Source organism: Thunnus albacares, chromosome 2, assembly GCF_914725855.1.
Source record: "Thunnus albacares chromosome 2, fThuAlb1.1, whole genome shotgun sequence".
NCBI lineage: Eukaryota > Metazoa > Chordata > Actinopteri > Scombriformes > Scombridae > Thunnus > Thunnus albacares.
Genome location: NC_058107.1, coordinates 39,158,549 through 39,178,999, shown reverse-complemented (window position 1 = coordinate 39,178,999; position 20,451 = coordinate 39,158,549). Strand labels below are relative to the sequence as shown.

Below are 20,451 nucleotides of genomic sequence, written 5' to 3'. Positions count from 1 at the left end.
AGTTTGTTCCGTAAACGTTCAGGAACAGGAAGTGACTCAGTGACGTTTTCCCTCCTGCAGACGGCGGCAGGTCTGCTGGCTCAGAGAGACAAGATCCAGTCAGAGATCCAGAACCTGGAGAGCTTCCTGGGACCACATAGTCCTGTCTGTGTGTCAGGTACCTGTCTGTCTCCCTGTTTACCTGTCTGTCTCTCAGTCTACCTGTCTGTCTGTATGTCTACCTCTGTCTCTGTCTACCTGTCTGTCTCTCTGTCTACCTGTCTGTCTGTATGTCTACCTCTGTCTCTGTCTACCTGTCTGTCTCTCTGTCTAACTGTCTACCTGTATGTCTACCTGTCTGTCTGTCTGTCTAACTGTCTGTCTCCCTGTTTACCTGTCTGTATGTCTACCTGTTTGTCTGTATGTCTACCTGTCTGTCTGTCTGTCTAACTGTCTGTCTCCCTGTTTACCTGTCTGTCTCCCTGTTTACCTGTCTGTCTCCCTGTTTACCTGTCTGTATGTCTACCTGTCTGTCTGTATGTCTACCTGTCTATCTAACTCTCTGTCTGTATGTCTACCTGTCTGTCTGTATGGCTACCTGTCTAACTGTCCACCTGTCTGCCTACCTGTCTGTCTAACTGTCTACCTGTCTGTCTCTCTGTCTACCTGTCTGTCTCTGTCTACCTGTCTAACTGTCTACCTGTCTGTCTACCTGTCTAACCGTCTACCTGTCTGTCTAACTGTCTGTCTCTATGTCTACCTGTCTGTCTACCTGTCTAACTGTCTACCTGTCTAACTGTCTACCTGTCTAACCGTCTACCTGTCTGTCTAACTGTCTGTCTCTATGTCTACCTGTCTGTCTACCTGTCTAACTGTCTACCTGTCTAACTGTCTACCTGTCTAACTGTCCACCTGTCTGCCTACCTGTCTGTCTAACTGTCTACCTGTCTGTCTCTCTGTCTACCTGTCTGTCTCTGTCTACCTGTCTAACTGTCTACCTGTCTGTCTACCTGTCTAACCGTCTACCTGTCTGTCTACCTGTCTGTCTCTATGTCTACCTGTCTGTCTACCTGTCTAACTGTCTACCTGTCTAACTGTCTACCTGTCTGTCTCTCTGTCTACCTGTCTGTCTCTCTGTTTACCTGTCTGTGTCTACCTGAACGTGTTCAGAGGCAGCCAGTAGGTGGCAGCGTTTCAATGTTTGTAATGACGGAGCCAATGACAACAACTTCTGTTTGTTGTGTTTAATTGACAATTCTTGAGCCCTCCTCCTCCTCCTCCTCTTCCTCCTCCTCCTCTTCCTCCTCCTCCTCCTCCTCCTCCTCTTCCTCCTCTTCCTCCTCTTCCTCCTTCCCCTGAGGAGACATTTTGGCTTCTCTCTGCACGGCAGCAGCAGGAGGTGGAGAAGCTTCAGCCATCTTTATACACAGGCTTCATTTTCTATTTATTGACATGTTATAAAAATATACAGATCAGATCACAGCAGCAGCTCTGACGTCTAGGTTCTTGTTTATAACACAAAACGGGGCCTGAAAGAGGCGAACGCCACGTCCCACGTAAAGTTTCTGATCTATAAAACAAACCTGACGGCAGAATGTGAACCTGGACATAAACTCTGAGCAGGAGTACCAACATTTCCACTCTATCATAAACATTAAAGCCAGCAGTGTTATTTGTGTTTGTTTTAACCATAATTATTCCATAATCACCCTGAAAGATATAATCCAACTCAAATCTTAACCAGTTACATCTGTGATTTATTACGATCTTCTGTTACTGCTGCTGTTCTGCACACGAACAACACGAACATCAGTGTTCATCAGGACTTCATATAATAACTGTTAAAGGGCAGATATGAGGCTGATCCACGTCTGAGTATTGATCCTACACACAGTTTTATAAATGAGACCCCAGATCTGTACGAGCCAATCAGAACGCTTAAACAGTCGATCTTTGTTTTCACTCATTTCTGATCCTGTGTGTGTGTGTGTGTGTGTGTGTGTGTGTGTGTGTGTGTGTGTGTGTGTGTGTGTGTGTCCGGCAGATGATGACGTCAGCAGCAGTGATGAGGTCAGTACCACCGTCAGATACTGTTTACTCACTCAGCAGGTGTGCATGTTAACGTGCACCATAACAACCCCGTGATGTCACACTAGCTGATACTGTCGCGTTGGTAGTTGCTTCACGTGTATTTTAATGTGTCGGATCGTACTGCAGCAGTGATGGAGTTGTGCGTCCCTACAACACGCTTGTTTGAGGGGGAGATGTCACCGCATGCCGCTTGGAGGCGGGTCGGACGCAGCATCTGACCAATCAGATGCTGCTGAACGTCACAACTCACCCACTGAACGGATGATCTGATCATGTATAAAGTCATTAGCTCTACGTAACCATGGAAACACGTCACTACATGACGAGCATGTGACCAGAGTGTATACGGATCCTACAGGAACAGACACCAACAGAGTCTGATCACTTTATTACCAGCCGTGCATGTTGACGTGCACGCCCGCTGAGCTCCATGGTGTTTACATTCAACCAGACTCAGTATTATACTAACTGTGTGTGTGTGTGTGTGTGTGTGTGTATGTGTGTGTGTGTGTGTGTGCAGAGTGATCTGGGTCTGTCTCTGTCAGTGGATTCCTGTCTACAGATGAATCTGGTCTACCAGCAGGTCATTCAAGAGACGCTGAACCAGCTGGAGACACTACTGACACACAACCACAGACAGCAGGTCAGTACTGACACACAACCACAGACAGCAGGTCAGTACTGACACACAACTGCAGACAGCAGGTCAGTACTGACACACAACCACAGACAGCAGGTCAGTACTGACACACAACCACAGACAGCAGGTCAGTACTGACACACAACTGCAGACAGCAGGTCATTACTGACAGCCACAGACAGCAGGTCAGTACTGACACACAACCACAGACAGCAGGTCATTACTGACACACAACCACAGACAGCAGGTCATTACTGACACACAACCACAGACAGCAGGTCAGTACTGACGCACAACCACAGACAGCAGATCAGTACTGACACACAACCACAGACAGCAGATCAGTACTGACAGCCACAGACAGCAGGTCAGTACTGACACAGCCACAGACAGCAGGTCAGTACTGACACAGTCACAGACAGCAGGTCATTACTGACACACAACCACAGACAGCAGGTCAGTACTGACGCACAACCACAGACAGCAGATCAGTACTGACGCACAACCACAGACAGCAGATCAGTACTGACAGCCACAGACAGCAGGTCAGTACTGACACAGTCACAGACAGCAGGTCAGTACTGACACACAACCACAGACCGCAGGTCAGTACTGCCACACAACCACAGACAGCAGGTCAGTACTGACACAGTCACAGACAGCAGGTCAGTACTGACACACAACCACAGACAGCAGGTCAGTACTGACGCAGTCACAGACAGCAGGTCAGTACTGACACACAACCACAGACAGCAGGTCAGTACTGACACACAACCACAGACAGCAGGTCATTACTGACACACAACCACAGACAGCAGGTCAGTACTGACGCACAACCACAGACAGCAGATCAGTACTGACAGCCACAGACAGCAGGTCAGTACTGACACAGTCACAGACAGCAGGTCAGTACTGCCACACAACCACAGACCGCAGGTCAGTACTGCCACACAACCACAGACAGCAGGTCAGTACTGACACAGTCACAGACAGCAGGTCAGTACTGACACACAACCACAGACAGCAGGTCAGTACTGACACAGTCACAGACAGCAGGTCAGTACTGACACACAACCACAGACCGCAGGTCAGTACTGACACACAACCACAGACAGCAGGTCAGTACTGACGCACAACCACAGACCGCAGGTCAGTACTGACACACAACCACAGACAGCAGGTCAGTACTGACACACAGCCACAGACAGCAGGTCAGTACTGACACAGCCACAGACAGCAGGTCAGTACTGACGCACAACCACAGACCGCAGGTCAGTACTGACACACAACCACAGACCGCAGGTCAGTACTGACACACAACCACAGACAGCAGGTCAGTACTGACGCACAACCGCAGACAGCAGGTCATTACTGACAGCCACAGACAGCAGGTCAGTACTGACACACAACCACAGACAGCAGGTCAGTACTGACACACAACCACAGACAGCAGGTCAGTACTGACACAGCCGCAGACAGCAGGTCATTACTGACACACAACCACAGACAGCAGGTCAGTACTGACACACAACCACAGACAGCAGGTCAGTACTGACGCACAACCACAGACAGCAGATCAGTACTGACACAGCTGCAGACAGCAGATCAGTACTGACAGCCACAGACAGCAGGTCAGTACTGACACAGTCACAGACAGCAGGTCAGTACTGACGCAGTCACAGACAGCAGGTCAGTACTGCCACACAACCACAGACAGCAGGTCAGTACTGACACAGTCACAGACAGCAGGTCAGTACTGACACACAACCACAGACAGCAGGTCAGTACTGACGCAGTCACAGACAGCAGGTCAGTACTGACACACAACCACAGACAGCAGGTCAGTACTGACACAGTCACAGACAGCAGGTCAGTACTGACACACAACCACAGACCGCAGGTCAGTACTGACACACAACCACAGACAGCAGGTCAGTACTGACGCACAACCACAGACCGCAGGTCAGTACTGACACACAACCACAGACAGCAGGTCAGTACTGACACACAGCCACAGACAGCAGGTCAGTACTGACACAGCCACAGACAGCAGGTCAGTACTGACACAGTCACAGACAGCAGGTCAGTACTGACGCACAACCGCAGACAGCAGGTCAGTACTGACAGCCACAGACAGCAGGTCAGTACTGACACAACCACAGACAGCAGGTCAGTACTGACACAACCACAGACAGCAGGTCATTACTGACACACAACCACAGACAGCAGGTCAGTACTGACACAGCCGCAGACAGCAGGTCATTACTGACACACAACCACAGACAGCAGGTCAGTACTGACACAACCACAGACAGCAGGTCATTACTGACACACAACCACAGACAGCAGGTCAGTACTGACACAGCCGCAGACAGCAGGTCATTACTGACACACAACCACAGACAGCAGGTCAGTACTGACACACAGCCACAGACAGCAGGTCAGTACTGATGATGTCACACACTGTGTCTCTCTGTAGAAGGAGCTTCTGTCTCAGTTGTCTGGACCAATCAAAGAGTCTTCCAGGGAACAGCCCGCCCCCACCTCCTACCAGCAGCCAATCAGCATGTACCTGGGTCGCTTCCTCAAACCCTACTTCAAGGACAAGCTGACAGGACTGGTAAGACGTATGGTGCTTGTCATTGGGCTTGTTTATGCTTCCTCATGTCCTCTCTTCCCCTGACCTGGAAACTGATCCGCCATCATGGAGGATCTCCCAATCCTTTAAATGCACCAGGAGGAGACGAGGAGACGAGGAGAGACGAGGCTCCTGTAGGAGCTTAGAGTGAGGAACCACAGGTGTATCCTACGGCGAGGACGTCCTGTTTGATGAATTAAACTCCTCCGTCCTCGCATCTCGTTAGCATAATGAGAAGCAGCCACAGACAGACAGCTACTGTCAGCTGCTGCCGCCCTCCGAACGACCAATGAGCCGCTGTGTCTGTCTGTCTGTCTCCAGGGTCCTCCAGCCAATCAGGAGACAAAGGAGAAGGCGAGCAGGATGACGGGCTGTTTCGACGACAAGACGCTGAAAGTTAAACGATGTAAGAACGAAAAGTCAAACAAGTGGCTGAAGTTGAACAAGCATCAGACTGACTTTCTATCTGTTTATGTGGTTTGTGTGTTCAGGGGAAAGCTGGCAGAAGAACCTGCTGATCCACTCAGTGACCAGAGACAGTCTGAGGAGACTCATCCAGCCCAAACTCTCCAAGTCAGATCCAATATTATTATTATTATTAGTAGTAGTAGTAGTAGTCAGTACTCAGTGGTGGAAGAATTATTCAGATCCTTTATTACGGTAAAAGTACCAATACAGCAATATAAAAATACTCCATTACAAGTAAAAGTCCTGCATGAAAAATCCTACTGCAGTAAAAGTACATAAGTATTATGAGCTTGATGTAGTTAAAATATTGCAGTAAAAGTACATAAGTATTATGAGCTTGATGTAGTTAAAGTATTGCAGTAAAAGGTTCAGGTAGATCATTTCCAACTGATTGTGACTCAGCTGGAAGTGTGACAGGTCTTAATTAAAAAACTCGTCAACATCAACCATCATTACATCCGTAGTGAGAAGAAGTACGACAGTGAGACTGACGCTGTTGCAGGATGTGAGTGAAACGTTCAAGACGCAGCGCAGGACATCTCAGGCGCCGCCGTCCATCCGATCAACTCCAGCGCAGAATTATAGCATCAGCATCTACCTATAGCTGGCATGTGAGGCGTTTAGGGAGCATCGGTTAATTGTAGCGTCTCCATGTGAGGCGTTTAGGGGCAGCTTTACCCCCCGTTAGTTTCCCACCCTGGTTTACAGACGACACAGAAATCAAACACATTCAAAATACTGATTTAATTACATTTCTTTTACTTGTTTTTCTTTCTTCTACATGTGATAACGTTGTAATGAGCTGTCTGTCTCTCAGGGTGGACTACCTGAGTCAGAAGCTGGCGTCGGCAGAGCAGACAGACAGGCAGCAGCTGAGGCAGCAGATAGACGGTCTGGAGAGAGACATCGACCTGCTCAGGTGTGTCTCTGTCTCTGTGAGGAGTTTCTGTTTTTGGGGGCGAGAGACTGTTTTCTATTAACGACTGTCTCTGATTGGTCAGAGGGAAGAAGGAGGAGGAGCTGATCGGTGATCGATATGAAGATCATGACTGGCAGAAAATCTCTAATATTGATGTAAGAAATAAATCATTCAGATTCCAAAAAACACTGAAGAGACGTTAAACTGTTAATCACAAGATCTCCTCCTCCTCCTCCTCCTCCTCCTCTCTCCTCCTCCTCCTCCTCCTCCTCCTCCTCCTCTCTCCTCCTCCTCCTCCTCCTCCTCCTCCTCCTCCTCCTCCTCCTCCTCCTCAGTTTGAAGGAACGAGGGAAGCGGAGGACCTTCGTTGTTTCTGGCAGAACTTCTTACATCCGTCGGTGAATAAGAGTCGGTGGAGTCAGGAGGAGGTGCAGCAGCTGAAGGAGGTCAGCAGGAGACATGAGGAGAGACAGTGGGAGAGCATCGCCCAGCAGCTCGGGGTGAGATAAAGATTTATTAGAGGTTTTATTATTACATTTCTGTGTTGGAGTTTGTTTTTAACATTTGATTATTATTAGATGAACTTTATTGATCTTTGGATAAAATATGACTGATAATAAACTGAAGTGTTATTATCATTAATGTGTTTCTAATAATCTATATTAATAATTAATCTAATTTTACATGCAGCCTGAGAAAACCCTGGTTTTTTCAGTTTTAGTAAAAATGAAATAAATATCATCTTTTATGCAGGTGTTATTAATCACTGAAATGTTAATTAGATCCATTAATGTTAATTAGATCATCTTATAAATGCTAACTGCGCCTCCGAGAGGCCGGCAGCAGAATGTGACTATTTTATATTCGTTTTACTATTTTTCATCGTTTTATAACTGAGGTTCATATAATTATTTCTATGCGGTTACTATGGCAGCAGGTTGAACGGCTTCACTAATGTGTGTTGAGGAAAAACTGAAGACCGCAGCAGGTCTAACTACCGTCATTTACTCAACACAGATGGGAGGAAGCAACAGAATATAAAAGGTCCTCTGAAGGGATGACATGTCGTAATGTGGAGCATAAATTTATAAACGGTGTAATGCTCCTTTTCCTGCTTTGTTGCTGTTTATGTTGCACTGAACGTCTTGATTGTGACACGTTTATGTTTAATTCTCTATCAACTCAATGTTTCATTTAGTAACTTGAAACTAAAGTAATGTTTATTTTACCTTCACTTCATCATGTGTAGCTGGTTGAAGTTTGAGGTGTTGGATCCTTTAGACCCGACTTTGCTTTATTTGTATTTTACAGTATTTTGTCCATGATGCTCCCACACTGATGGAGGATATAACCATTAAATGCTCCTCAGCCATCGTCAGAACACGTCTCCTCTAGTTAATGTCCTCTCAGCTGCTCTCGTGACAGCATGTGGAACTTTGCGTAGCTGAACTCGTTGCAGCACCTCAGCTGATACACCTGGTTCTGTCTGCCAGTTGTGTCAGTGGACGTTTTCTTTAACACAACTGTAACACAACTGTAACACAACTGTAACACAACTGTAACACAACTGTAACACAACTGTAATTATCCTCACAGGACAACTGAACAACCATCAGAGAAAATAATAATAAACCATAATGACAACAGAAACACTCGGTGTAGCTGCGCCTTCACAGTTACACTGACCTGTCTGTCTCTCTGACCTGTCTGTCTCTCTGACCTGTCTGTCTCTCTGACCTGTCCGTCTCTCTGACCTGTCTGTCTCTCTGACCTGTCTGTGTCTCTGACCTGTCTGTCTCTCTGACCTGTCTGTGTCTCTGACCTGTCTGTGTCTCTGACCTGTCTGTCTCTCTGACCTGTCTGTGTCTCAGACCGGGAGGACGGCCTTCATGTGTCTTCAGACCTTCCAGCGGTTCGTCTCAGACTCATTGAGACGCAGCAGTTGGAATGCATTTGAGGACAATCTGCTCAGAGAGCTGGTGGACAAGATGAGGATCGGAAACTTCATCCCCTACACGCAGAGTAATGACATCACACTATGACATCATACTGTCGATGTCACTAATATTAAAGAAATATAGTGACTTAAGAATTTTACACTTTGACAAACTGATGTTACTCAGCAGCTACAGAACAACTGACACCCCTCTCTCTCCACCTGTCTGTCTCTCTCCACCTGTCTTTCTCTCCACCTGTCTGTCTCTCTCCACCTGTCTGTCTCTCTTCACCTGTCTGTCTCTCTCCACCTGTCTGTCTCTCCACCTGTCTGTCTCTCCACCTGTCTGTCTCTCCACCTGTCTGTCTCTCTCCACCTGTCTGTCTCTCCACCTGTCTCTCTCTCCACCTGTGTGTCTCTCTCCACCTGTCTGTCTCTCTCCACCTGTCTGTCAGTGAGCTACTTCATGGAGGGTCGTGACCCCGCCCAGCTGATCTACAGGTGGAACCAGGTTTTGGACCCGAGCCTGAAGAAAGGACCATGGACCAAAGAGGAGGACCAGGTAGGCTTAGACAGGACAGACCCACCACCTGTAGTGACATATGTAGCACAAATACTGTGATAGGACTAGTCGCAGAGGCAGAGGGACTAGTTGCAGAGGCAGAGGGACTAGTTGCAGAGGTAGAGGGGCTAGTTACAGAGGTAGAGGGATTAGTTGCAGAGATAGAGGGACTAGTTGCAGAGGTAGAGGGGCTAGTTACAGAGGTAGAGGGACTAGTTGCAGAGGCAGAGGGACTAGTTGCAGAGGTAGAGGGACTAGTTACAGAGGCAGAGGGACTAGTTGCAGAGGCAGAGGGACTAGTTGCAGAGGTAGAGGGGCTAGTTACAGAGGTAGAGGGATTAGTTGCAGAGATAGAGGGACTAGTCGCAGAGGTAGAGGGACTAGTCGCAGAGGTAGAGGGACTAGTCGCAGAGGTAGAGGGACTAGTTACAGAGGTAGAGGGACTAGTTACAGAGGTAGAGGGACTAGTTACAGAGGCAGAGGGACTAGTTACAGAGGTAGAGGGACTAGTTACAGAGATAGAGGGACTAGTCACAGAGATAGAGGGACTAGTTACAGAGGTAGAGTGACTAGTTACAGAGGTAGAGGGACTAGTTACAGAGGTAGAGGGACTAGTTACAGAGGCAGAGGGACTAGTTGCAGAGGCAGAGGGACTAGTTGCAGAGGTAGAGGGAGTAGTTACAGAGGTAGAGGGATTAGTTGCAGAGGTAGAGGGACTAGTTACAGAGGTAGAGGGATTAGTTGCAGAGGTAGAGGGCCTAGTTACAGAGGTAGAGGGAGTAGTTACAGAGGTAGAGGGACTAGTTGCAGAGGTAGAGGGACTAGTCGCAGAGGTAGAGGGACTAGTCGCAGAGGTAGAGGGACTAGTTGCAGAGGTAGAGGGACTAGTTGCAGAGGTAGAGGGACTAGTTGCAGAGGTAGAGGGACTAGTCGCAGAGGTAGAGGGACTAGTTACAGAGGCAGAGGGACTAGTTACGGAGGTAGAGGGACTAGTTACAGAGATAGAGGGACTAGTTACAGAGGTAGAGGGACTAGTTACAGAGGTAGAGGGACTAGTTACAGAGATAGAGGGACTAGTCACAGAGATAGAGGGACTAGTTACAGAGATAGAGGGACTAGTTACAGAGGTAGAGTGACTAGTTACAGAGGTAGAGGGACTAGTTACAGAGGTAGAGGGACTAGTTACAGAGGCAGAGGGACTAGTTGCAGAGGCAGAGGGACTAGTTGCAGAGGCAGAGGGACTAGTTGCAGAGGTAGAGGGAGTAGTTGCAGAGGTAGAGGGATTAGTTGCAGAGGTAGAGGGACTAGTTACAGAGGTAGATGGACTAGTTGCAGAGATAGAGGGACTAGTTACAGAGATAGAGGGACTAGTTACAGAGGTAGAGGGACTAGTTGCAGAGGTAGAGGGACTAGTTACAGAGGCAGAGGGACTAGTTACAGAGGTAGAGGGACTAGTTACAGAGATAGAGGGACTAGTTACAGAGATAGAGGGACTAGTTACAGAGGTAGAGGGACTAGTCACAGAGATAGAGGGACTAGTTACAGAGGTAGAGGGACTAGTCGCAGAGGTAGAGGGACTAGTCGCAGAGGTAGAGGGACTAGTTGCAGAGGTAGAGGGACTAGTTGCAGAGGTAGAGGGACTAGTTACAGAGGTAGAGTGACTAGTTACAGAGGTAGAGGGACTAGTCGCAGAGGTAGAGGGACTAGTCGCAGAGGTAGAGGGACTAGTTGCAGAGGTAGAGGGACTAGTTACAGAGGTAGAGGGACTAGTTACAGAGATAGAGGGACTAGTTACAGAGATAGAGGGACTAGTTACAGAGGTAGAGTGACTAGTTACAGAGGTAGAGGGACTAGTCACAGAGGTAGAGGGACTAGTCACAGAGATAGAGGGACTAGTTACAGAGGTAGAGGGACTAGTCGCAGAGGTAGAGGGACTAGTCGCAGAGGTAGAGGGACTAGTTGCAGAGGTAGAGGGACTAGTTACAGAGGTAGAGGGACTAGTCGCAGAGATAGAGGGACTAGTTGCAGAGGTAGAGGGACTAGTTACAGAGGTAGAGGGACTAGTTACAGAGGTAGAGGGACTAGTTACAGAGGTAGAGGGACTAGTTGCAGAAGTAGAGGGACTAGTCGCAGAGGTAGAGGGACTAGTCGCAGAGGTAGAGGGACTAGTTGCAGAGGTAGAGGGACTAGTTACAGAGGTAGAGGGACTAGTCGCAGAGGTAGAGGGACTAGTTACTGAGGTAGAGGGACTAGTTACAGAGGTAGAGGGACTAGTTACAGAGGTAGAGGGACTAGTTGCAGAGGTAGAGGGACTAGTTACAGAGGTAGAGGGACTAGTTACAGAGGTAGAGGGACCTGTCGCAGAGTTATAAAGACTAGTTACAGAGGCAGGGGGGCTAGTTACAGAGGTAGAGGGACTAGTTGCAGAGTTAGAAAGACTAGTTACAGAGGCAGGGGGGCTAGTTACAGAGGTAGAGGGACTAGTTGCAGAGTTAGAAAGACTAGTTACAGAGGTAGAGGGACTAGTTGCAGAGTTAGAAAGACTAGTTACAGAGGTAGAGGGACTAGTTGCAGAGTTAGAAAGACTAGTTACAGAGGTAGAGGGACTAGTTACAGAGGTAGAGGGACTAGTTACAGAGGTAGAGGGACTAGTTACAGAGGCAGGGGGACTAGTTGCAGAGGTAGAGGGACTAGTTACAGAGATAGAGGGACTAGTTACAGAGGTAGAGGGACTAGTTACAGAGGTAGAGGGACTAGTTGACCCAGTCATCCTGTTTTAACAGGCTCTGTCTGTCTGGTTTTTTCTCTCAGCTATTGCTGCGGGCCGTCTCTCGTCATGGGGAGAAGAACTGGTGGAAGATCAGGTTGGAGGTTCCTGGACGCACTGACAGCGCCTGCAGAGACAGGTGAGATCTGATTAGATGGTAGAACGTCTGTTAGTGCAGTTCAGTGATATTTACAGACTATTTACAAGCAAGCAGGTCGCTCACAGCCCATAATACCATCAGTCAGTCAGTCGGTCAGTCAGTCAGTCAGTCAGTCAGGATTAATGCTATACTCCGTTGGGGCTCACCGGGCTGGAGGTTTGCGAGGGGAGAGACGGCGTGATCCCTGGAGGAATAATCAAACTTGAGGACAACTTGCTCCTCACTGGCATGACGCACAATCGTGTCTTAACAACACAAAAAAACGCAGAGCCTTGTCTCCTCCTTCCTCTGCTCACCTCAACACACTTGTAAGTCCACCTAATACGATCTTTCAAGAGGCTGGTTCAAACAGCATGTGGCAGTTTGTGATTGGACCGCCTGACGATAAGGTTTATAGAATATGAATGAAATAGTCTGACATACAGTTGTGTGCAAAGGTTTGGCTCCCAGAGACAGATAACATATGTTGGTGATTTATTTTAACTGAAAAGATATAAACACAGCCTCTCTAGGATATGGAGAAAACACAATATTTTTGGCAAACATGAATGCATAGTTACTTTTTATGGCATAAATTGAAAAATAAAAATTAAAAATAAAAACATCATTGTGGCAGGTGCACAAGTTTGGGCACCATAAAAGTTCTGAAGTCTCAGATTCTTTTTACAAGGTCTCAGACCTTCATCAGCTCGTTAGGCCTGAAGCACGTCAACAGTTGTCATTAGGAAATGTCAGCTGGTTCCAGTTTCAAAGCTTTACAAATCCTCTGACTGTTCAAAGCTTGTGTGAACACTCAGCAACCGTGAGTTCCTCGAAGCAGCTGTGTAAGACTCTGAAAATGAAAGTTACCGATGCCCACAGTGCAGGGGAGGCTACTAGAAGACAGCAAAGTTTTGTCAGCCTGCAGTTTCCAGAGTGTGAAATGTATGAAGAGATGGAAGTTTAGGGCAACTGTGGAGGTCAAGATGAGAAGACCAAGAAAACTCTGAGAGAGACAAACCCCCCCAATTGACTGCAAAAAACCTGCAGGAACATTTAACAGACTGAAGAGTGGTGGTGCAGCGATGCACTAACAAGACCTTCATGGAAGAGTCAGTAGAAGAAAACATTCTCAGGGCAGGCTGCATCCTCATCATAAAATCCAACATCAGAACTATGCAACAGAACATCTACAGAAGCCTGATGCTCGCGAGGTGCATGTAGGTGCCCAAACCTTTGCAAATGCCACAATGATGTTTTTATTTATTTATTTATTTTTGTTCAGTTTATAACATAAAATGTATCTATCCGTTATTGTTTGCTGAAAATATTGTGTTTTTTCCCAGAGAGACTGTTTACATTTTTTCAATTAAAAAATCACCAAAATATGTTATTTTTTTAAGGGGTGACCAAACTTTTGCATACAACTGTAGCAGCAGAAGTGGGCGATCGCTATTATGTGTGTTTTGTATGTTTGCAGGTATCACGACTGTTTGAAGGAGGGAACAAAGAGAGGAGGCTTTGACAAAGATGAGCGAGAGCTGTTGTTGCAGCTGGTGGAGAAACATGGAGTCGGTGGGTCTCACACACTTTCAGAGAGCATTGTTACTGAGGATTATGGGTACAATCGTGTTTAGATCCATTCCACAGTTATCGATATACACAATTAATTGTGCCAGAAGTTGAGAGATTTTGGAAGCGCTCCAAGTCCGATACACAATGACTGTAGTTGAAAACTACACAGGCAGTTGAAAACCAGTTTGTCTCATATGCTCCGAGTCCGTGGCGATTGTGAAGCGCCACTACAGACAAAGCACAAACCTTTGAGGCAAACATAGCCACTCAAATCCAAACTTAAGGCCGCAGGCCAAGCAGTCGGCCTGTTCTGAACAGGCTCGTTATGAACGGGCACTGCACTAGTTCATAATAAATCATGTTTTGAATGATCATTAGACCTGCAGTGGCTGTGAGTCCTCTGACATTATTGTCCAACATACCCAACATACCTTTAAACTGCCTTTTATTCCTGCTCTCACTGAAGCAAACAGCAGATACTCTGCAGCTTCTCCCAGCGTTATATCTACACTGTCTCTGCTCAGGCTGATGTTAGTTTGACGTCCGCTGACCGAACAGCTACAAAAATCAGGATGAAAGAAGAGAATCGTTCATAAAAATGTAAAAATGTTGATTTGCTTATCTGAGCTGCTTTCAGCTATTATTGAGAAATTACAGCAATAAGCTTTAGCAGTAGCAACAAGTACTTGTTGGGCTGTCTTTGCCCTGGTTTTCACCTCTCAGGTTACATGTTACTCCCCTCTCCTATAATTGGTGGTAATTTGCAGCCTGAGAGAAAGACTGCAGGCTGGAAAAAATACTGCAACACCTCGTCTGCACACTTAAAAAACCAGCATTTAGGAGCTCTCTGGGAGCCTACTGGTTAAGATGCATACCACATTACTGCAACATCTGCAGTTTGAATCTGGCTTTAGACCTTTGTTGAACATCATATCCCTTCTCTCTACCTGTTTCTGTCTCTCTGCACTTTAAAGTGTCAAAAAAGGGCAAAAAAAAAATTTAATCTATAATTTTATATACCGTCAATAAAATATACTAAAATTGAATATGAGTCAAAGGTAAGTTAGTAAAGCACAGAGAAGATGTACATATAATTATCTATGATTAAAGTCTCTGTCAGTGTCATTTTAAGGAGGGTTAGCATGTTAATATCAGCATTTTACATATCATTTATATTTGTAACACACAATAACCAGTTCAATAATTATGTGTTGTTTGTTTCGTTTTTTAACTAATATTTTACTTTTACTTAAGTATTCCATACATACATACAGTTTTGATTCACTTTTCATAAGTGAAATTACATCAGAAAAAAGGAGGAGGGGGGCAGGAACGGAAGGGGTAAGGTTGGGGGTACACAGGATGTATAGTGTGATTATATGTATGACGTAAGGGGAAGGGTATGTGGGTGTATGATGTATGTGATATATACTGCGTATAAATATATGGCATGTATGACATAATGTGTTGTTTTGTAACACACCCTAAATGTCTCACATTGATGATAATTGTGTCTCAGGCCACTGGGCGAAGATCGCTGCTGAGATTCCAAACCGATTTGATGCTCAGTGTCTGAGAGAGTGGAGGAAGCTGACAAGACCACCACCACCACCTGCTCAGGTACACTCACCTGTCCTCTGCTCTGTGGGAGGGTGGGGCCAAACTCCTCGTAGTGAGTTAGTAAGTTAGATCAGGACATCATCAGCATACAGTGAAATCCTTGCTGATGTTCTGTCCTCCAGCTGTGGTAATACAAAAAAAAGGCCTTAAACCTAGTTCAACTCCATCCACATGATAACAGGAAACATCAGAAGTGACTGTGTGACTGACTCTCTCTCTCTTTACCAATAGAAAAGAAGCAAAGCTAAAAGCCAATCAAAGAGTCGAGAAGGGGCGAAGAAGAAGACGACGAATGCCGAGAGGAACATCAAGAGGCGACTGATGAAAATAAAGGAGGAGAGCAGTGAGGAGGAGGAGGAGATGGCGGTGGAGTACATGGACAGTGATGACGAGGAGAAGGAGAAGAGGAAGAAGAAGAAGAAGATGAAAAAAGAAGTAGTGGAGGTGGAGAGGATCGAAGAGGTGGAGAAGGAGGAAGAGCAGTACACCTTCCCCCCCATGCAGGAGTGGATTCCAGCAGAAAAAGCTCAATGTTTCACCTTCCTGAGCTTTCGGCCAGTGGCACTTCAGTCCCCTGGAAGCGCCCATTGCGGGGAATCCGTCAGGTCAACCATCCTGGGCCGGTTCGGACGCTCCGTGATCATTGGTCCAAATCCTCGAGTGTTGCAGTGGGAGGAGCGTCACGACAGCAACACCATGATGATGGTGTCTCCTGAGCAGCTGCGAGCTCACCTGTGCAACCAGGCGAACAACTTAAAAAACCAGAGCACTGGCTCCACCCACAGGAAGTCACAGACAGGTAAACAGAACCGCCTGGGCCGGGTGACGGACACGGGTCTGGGCTACGAGCTGCAGGCTGCTGTGACGCCATGGATCGGTAACCTGCTGATCCCGGCGAAAACCAGACTAACAGCAGCCGATGCCCTGAGAGAGCGCGGGGAGAAGGTCCGGCTGCCCTCCACCCCCATCTTCCTGCTCCTCCTGCAGACCATGAATGTGGACACCATGGGCTGCAAGGAGATTATAGAGCAGAGGAAGAGCAAGGTGGTGATGCTGACTCCGTCCCCGAACCTGTCCTCCATCCAGATGAAGAACCCGAAGAAAGTTGCAGGAATGCTGCAGCAGAGGAGGACCATGAGAAAGGAGCTGCAGGACTTGGACCATCAGCACAAACTGATCTTGGAGCAGCTGCAGGCGCTGCAGCATCAGAAGGTCCGACCGCAGCAGCAGCTTGTACTTCTGCAGCCATCTCCACTTCCTCCTCGCTCCCCATGTACGCCTCCACAGAATCGTCCCGGCTTTCTAATTCAGACGCCTCCTAACATGCGTCCGCAGATGTCTCCTTTGTCATTTCCTCGCTCCGTCCTCCTGCCTCGTCCTGTCCTTCAACCTCAGCGACCTCGTGCTGCCGCCACCCAGCTTGTCCCCGCCTCCTCTCTTACCACGCCCCCTCCAGCTCCAAACAGACCTCCTCCTGGGGGGGTCGTCTCCTCTCCGTCACCTGCTGACCCTCCCGTTTCTGTGGTCCCGATGCCCCTGAAGGCCACATCTGTCTCTTTCTGCCAACAGGCCGGACCTTCCACTCAAACCCTCAAAACAGCCCTGCTCCCTCCCTCGAACCAGCCTGTTTCTATTGGCTCTACAACGGCCAATCAGCTTGCTGTTCCCTCCTCCCTGACCATGCCCCTTCCAGCTCCTCACAGACCTCCTGGGGGGGTCGTCTCCTCTGCATCACCTGCTGCCTCTCCTGTCTCTTTGTTCCTAATGCCCCTGAATGCCACATCTGCCTCTTTCCGCCAACAGACTGGACCTTCTACTCAAACCCTCAAAACAGCCCTGCTCCCTTCCTCCAATCAGCCTGTTTCTATTGGTTCTACAGCAGCCAATCAGCTTGCTGTTCCCTCCTCCCTGACCATGCCCCCTCCAGCTCCCCCTGCGGGGGTCACCTCCCTTCCTCTCACCAAAACTAAAGCTACTTCACCCATACCTCCTTCAGAATCTACAGCTCGTCCTCTTCTTACACCAAATGTCTCGCCTGTCTCTGTGGACTCAGCTACCTGTCCTCAGGTGTCCTCGACTCAAAACCTTAGTTTAGCCCCACCCACCTCCATGCCAACCAATCAGCACACTGCATCCTCCACATCAAGCCTACCTGCTCCTTTCCCTTGTGACCATGACTATACCTTCATTAACCCTTACTCTACCCCATTCCAACCAAGCCCCACCCCTTGTCTGCCTGACTCCGCCCCCAATCAGCCTCTCAAAGCTCCGCCCAGGAGGAGGAAACAAGGGAAGAAACGAGGGAGGAGGGAGGAGCAGCAGAGCAGGACAGTAGACAGCACGGACAGAGCTGCCATAGGTGTGATCCAGAAGGGAAGGAGAGTTCGGAAGCCGAGTCAGAAAGTCAAAGCTCTGCATGAAGCTACTGAAGCCCAGGTAACACCTCCTCCTATTGACTCCGCTCCCGACCAGCCTCTCAAAGCTCCGCCCAGAGGGAGGAAACGAGGGAGGGGGGAGGAGCAGCACTGCGGGACGGGTGACAGCGTGGATGCAGCTTCTATAGGTGTGGTCCAGAACAGAAAGAGAGTTCGGAAACTGAGTCAGAAAGCCAAAGCTCTGCAGGAAGCTACTGAAGCCAAGGTAACATCTCCTCCTATTGGTCTATCTCCTCCTCATCTGTCCATCTCCTCTTTCTATTGGTCTGTTTCCTCCTCCTGTTGGTCTGTGTCCTTCTCATCTTTCAGTCCGTCTCTTCCTCACCTCTCCTCTGCTCCTCCTCTCCGTCTGACTTTGTTTTTTGTTTCCAGGCTGAAGCGAAGAAGAGAGCTTCCTCTTCTCCTCGTCATAAGAAGCACTGCCGTGCGTCTCCCTGTAAGGAGGACGGCGCCCTCCAGCAGCAGTCGGTGACCCAGCTCCCCGGGATGTGTTTACTTCCTAGTCAGTCGATGTGGGTCATGACTCCAGGTGGACTGGTCCAAGTAGCGTTGGTGCCGAACACCCCCCGTCCAGCTCCACCTAGGAATGTTTTAACCCTCCAGCCGGCTGCGCCTCCTCTGCGCCTCCCAGCCGGTGCTCCTCCTCCCGCCTCCATGTCCGTCTCCGTAAACCTCCCTCATCAGAATCCACCACGTCTTCTTCCTGCCCTGCCCAAGTTTCCCTCCAAGCCCCTCCCCCCTGCCTTGTTCCTTGAACCCATCCCCCGAGGACCAAACCCCGCCTCCTGCCCCGTGCCCTCCCGCCCCCCTCTGCCTCCCCCCAAACTCTTCCTGCCCTACAAAGGCACTGTCAGAGCAGACCCAGCGGCACCTCCTCCCCTCAGGCGGGAGGCGCTGCAGTTCGACCCCTCCCTCATGTTCCTGGAGCCACGATCGGAGGTGTGTGATTGGCTGAGCGGTAGGGGAGGGGTGGTGGTACCTGGACTGGGCATGTCTCTGCCCTACCTGCCTCCTTTCGTCAGCAGTCTGAACACGCTCAGTGCACTGCTGCGGGCCAAGAAGTCCCTGACCAAGTCATCCCTGCAGCTACTGAGTCGCTACGGCGAACCCCGACACCCCCCCACCGAATCTGACGCCAGGAACACCTGCAGCCCGCCACCGCCAGACCTGCCAGACTCCACCTCTGACCCGAGACCAGCCGGGGACAAGCCAGGTACACACACCTCACACACATCTGACACACCTGAGATACACCCGAGATACACCTGAAACACACTTGACACACACTATCCGTCTCCCTGCAGCTCCCTCTGTCAGCGCCGACCCCCCACCAGAGGAGGAGGCGGAGCTTGTGGTGACGGTACGTCAGCTGGTGACGGAGCGTTTTGCAGAAAACCCCGCCTACCAGCTGCTGAAGGCCCGCTTCCTGTCCTGCTTCACTGTCCCAGCCCTCCTCGCCACCGTGCAGCCAATCCCAGAGAAGACTGTTACCCGTCCAGCCAACGAGGAGGTGGAGGAGGAAGAGACGGAGGAGGAGGAGGAGGAGGAGGAGGAAGAGGAGGAGGGGCTGAAAAGAATCAAAGAAAGAGGAAAAAAGAGGAGAGCGGAGGTGAGTTAGTTTTGTTTTTGTAACCAAACAAAGTCTAAAATCTGACCTTTAAATGAAGGAAGCACTCTGTGTGACCCACAGCCAACAGTTAATCAATGAACATGTTGTATTATTTATTGGACATAATTACTTATATCATCATATATTATATTATACAGTGAAGCTGAAGCTCACAGACAGACACATATATATATATATTAACACATATTTACACTTTTACTTTTATCAGTTTGATAAATTAACTGTTTAACTTTCTCTCTCCAGAAATCTCTGCTGCTGTGTGACGGGTCGGGAGCTCCAGCCAATCACTTCTCAGGAATCACCAGCACCAACAAGACCGGATGAGATCAGACCAGAACAGACCAGATCAGACCTGAACAGACCTGAACAGACCAGAACAGACCAGAACAGACCAGACCAGAACAGACCAGAACAGACCTGAACAGACCAGAACAGACCAGAACAGACCAGAACAGACCTGAACAGACCTGAACAGACCTGATCAGACCTGAACAGACCAGAACAGACCTGTTTTAACTCTGCTGCCTGATCAGCTTTCGTTCGTCTCAGAGATAACTGATTGGACTTTCAGGACTTGGTTTGTTATTTGAGTCTGGAGCGTCTGAGTGTCCCTGAACACATCGACAGGAAGCGTTTTCAAAATAGTCAAAAAAGACGAGAAAACCTAGAAACCAAAACAGAGAAATGAAGTTAAGAAGCAAGTTTCAGCTGAGATTTGATTTGATAAACTGAAAAACTGATGTAGGGGTTTGTGTTGGAGCTCGTGGTGCGTTCAGGAGCCTCAGAGTCGTGTTTTTTAAAGAGATGAATTTGCACTATATTATGTTCATCGTTGTTTTTGAGTTCTTGTTTCAGCTTCTGTAAAAAAGAAAGAGTTGTGTAATTATGAGCAGATTATTTTGTAATAAAGATGAAGTTTACAGGAAGTGAAGCTGTGTGTGTTTCATGTGTCTGTGAGGACGTTTTCTGCCAACAACTTTCTTCTTTTGTTCGTTTGGTTTCACTTCAGCTGACAGGGATTTCCAGGAATCTGTGATTGTGCTCTGACATCA

At 48.3% G+C, this 20,451-nt stretch overlaps 1 protein-coding gene across 1 annotated transcript in view; it reads left to right on the top strand.

Annotated features, from left to right (window-relative positions):
- Positions 1–19,791, top strand: part of snapc4 (small nuclear RNA activating complex, polypeptide 4) — a 25,602-nt gene extending 5,811 nt beyond the window's left edge. Inside the window, exons 4-21 of the mRNA XM_044335213.1 lie at positions 61–157; positions 2,024–2,049; positions 2,591–2,713; positions 5,190–5,330; positions 5,670–5,754; positions 5,840–5,921; positions 6,634–6,735; positions 6,818–6,890; positions 7,071–7,235; positions 8,607–8,757; positions 9,127–9,233; positions 12,045–12,139; positions 13,620–13,714; positions 15,234–15,334; positions 15,566–17,974; positions 18,142–18,982; positions 19,074–19,378; positions 19,643–19,791. Of these exons, the coding sequence (XP_044191148.1) occupies positions 61–157; positions 2,024–2,049; positions 2,591–2,713; positions 5,190–5,330; positions 5,670–5,754; positions 5,840–5,921; positions 6,634–6,735; positions 6,818–6,890; positions 7,071–7,235; positions 8,607–8,757; positions 9,127–9,233; positions 12,045–12,139; positions 13,620–13,714; positions 15,234–15,334; positions 15,566–17,974; positions 18,142–18,982; positions 19,074–19,378; positions 19,643–19,723 (5,079 nt within the window). The 3' untranslated portion in view covers positions 19,724–19,791. The remainder of the gene's footprint in view (positions 1–60; positions 158–2,023; positions 2,050–2,590; positions 2,714–5,189; positions 5,331–5,669; positions 5,755–5,839; positions 5,922–6,633; positions 6,736–6,817; positions 6,891–7,070; positions 7,236–8,606; positions 8,758–9,126; positions 9,234–12,044; positions 12,140–13,619; positions 13,715–15,233; positions 15,335–15,565; positions 17,975–18,141; positions 18,983–19,073; positions 19,379–19,642) is intronic.
- Positions 19,792–20,451: the final 660 nt, after the last annotated feature.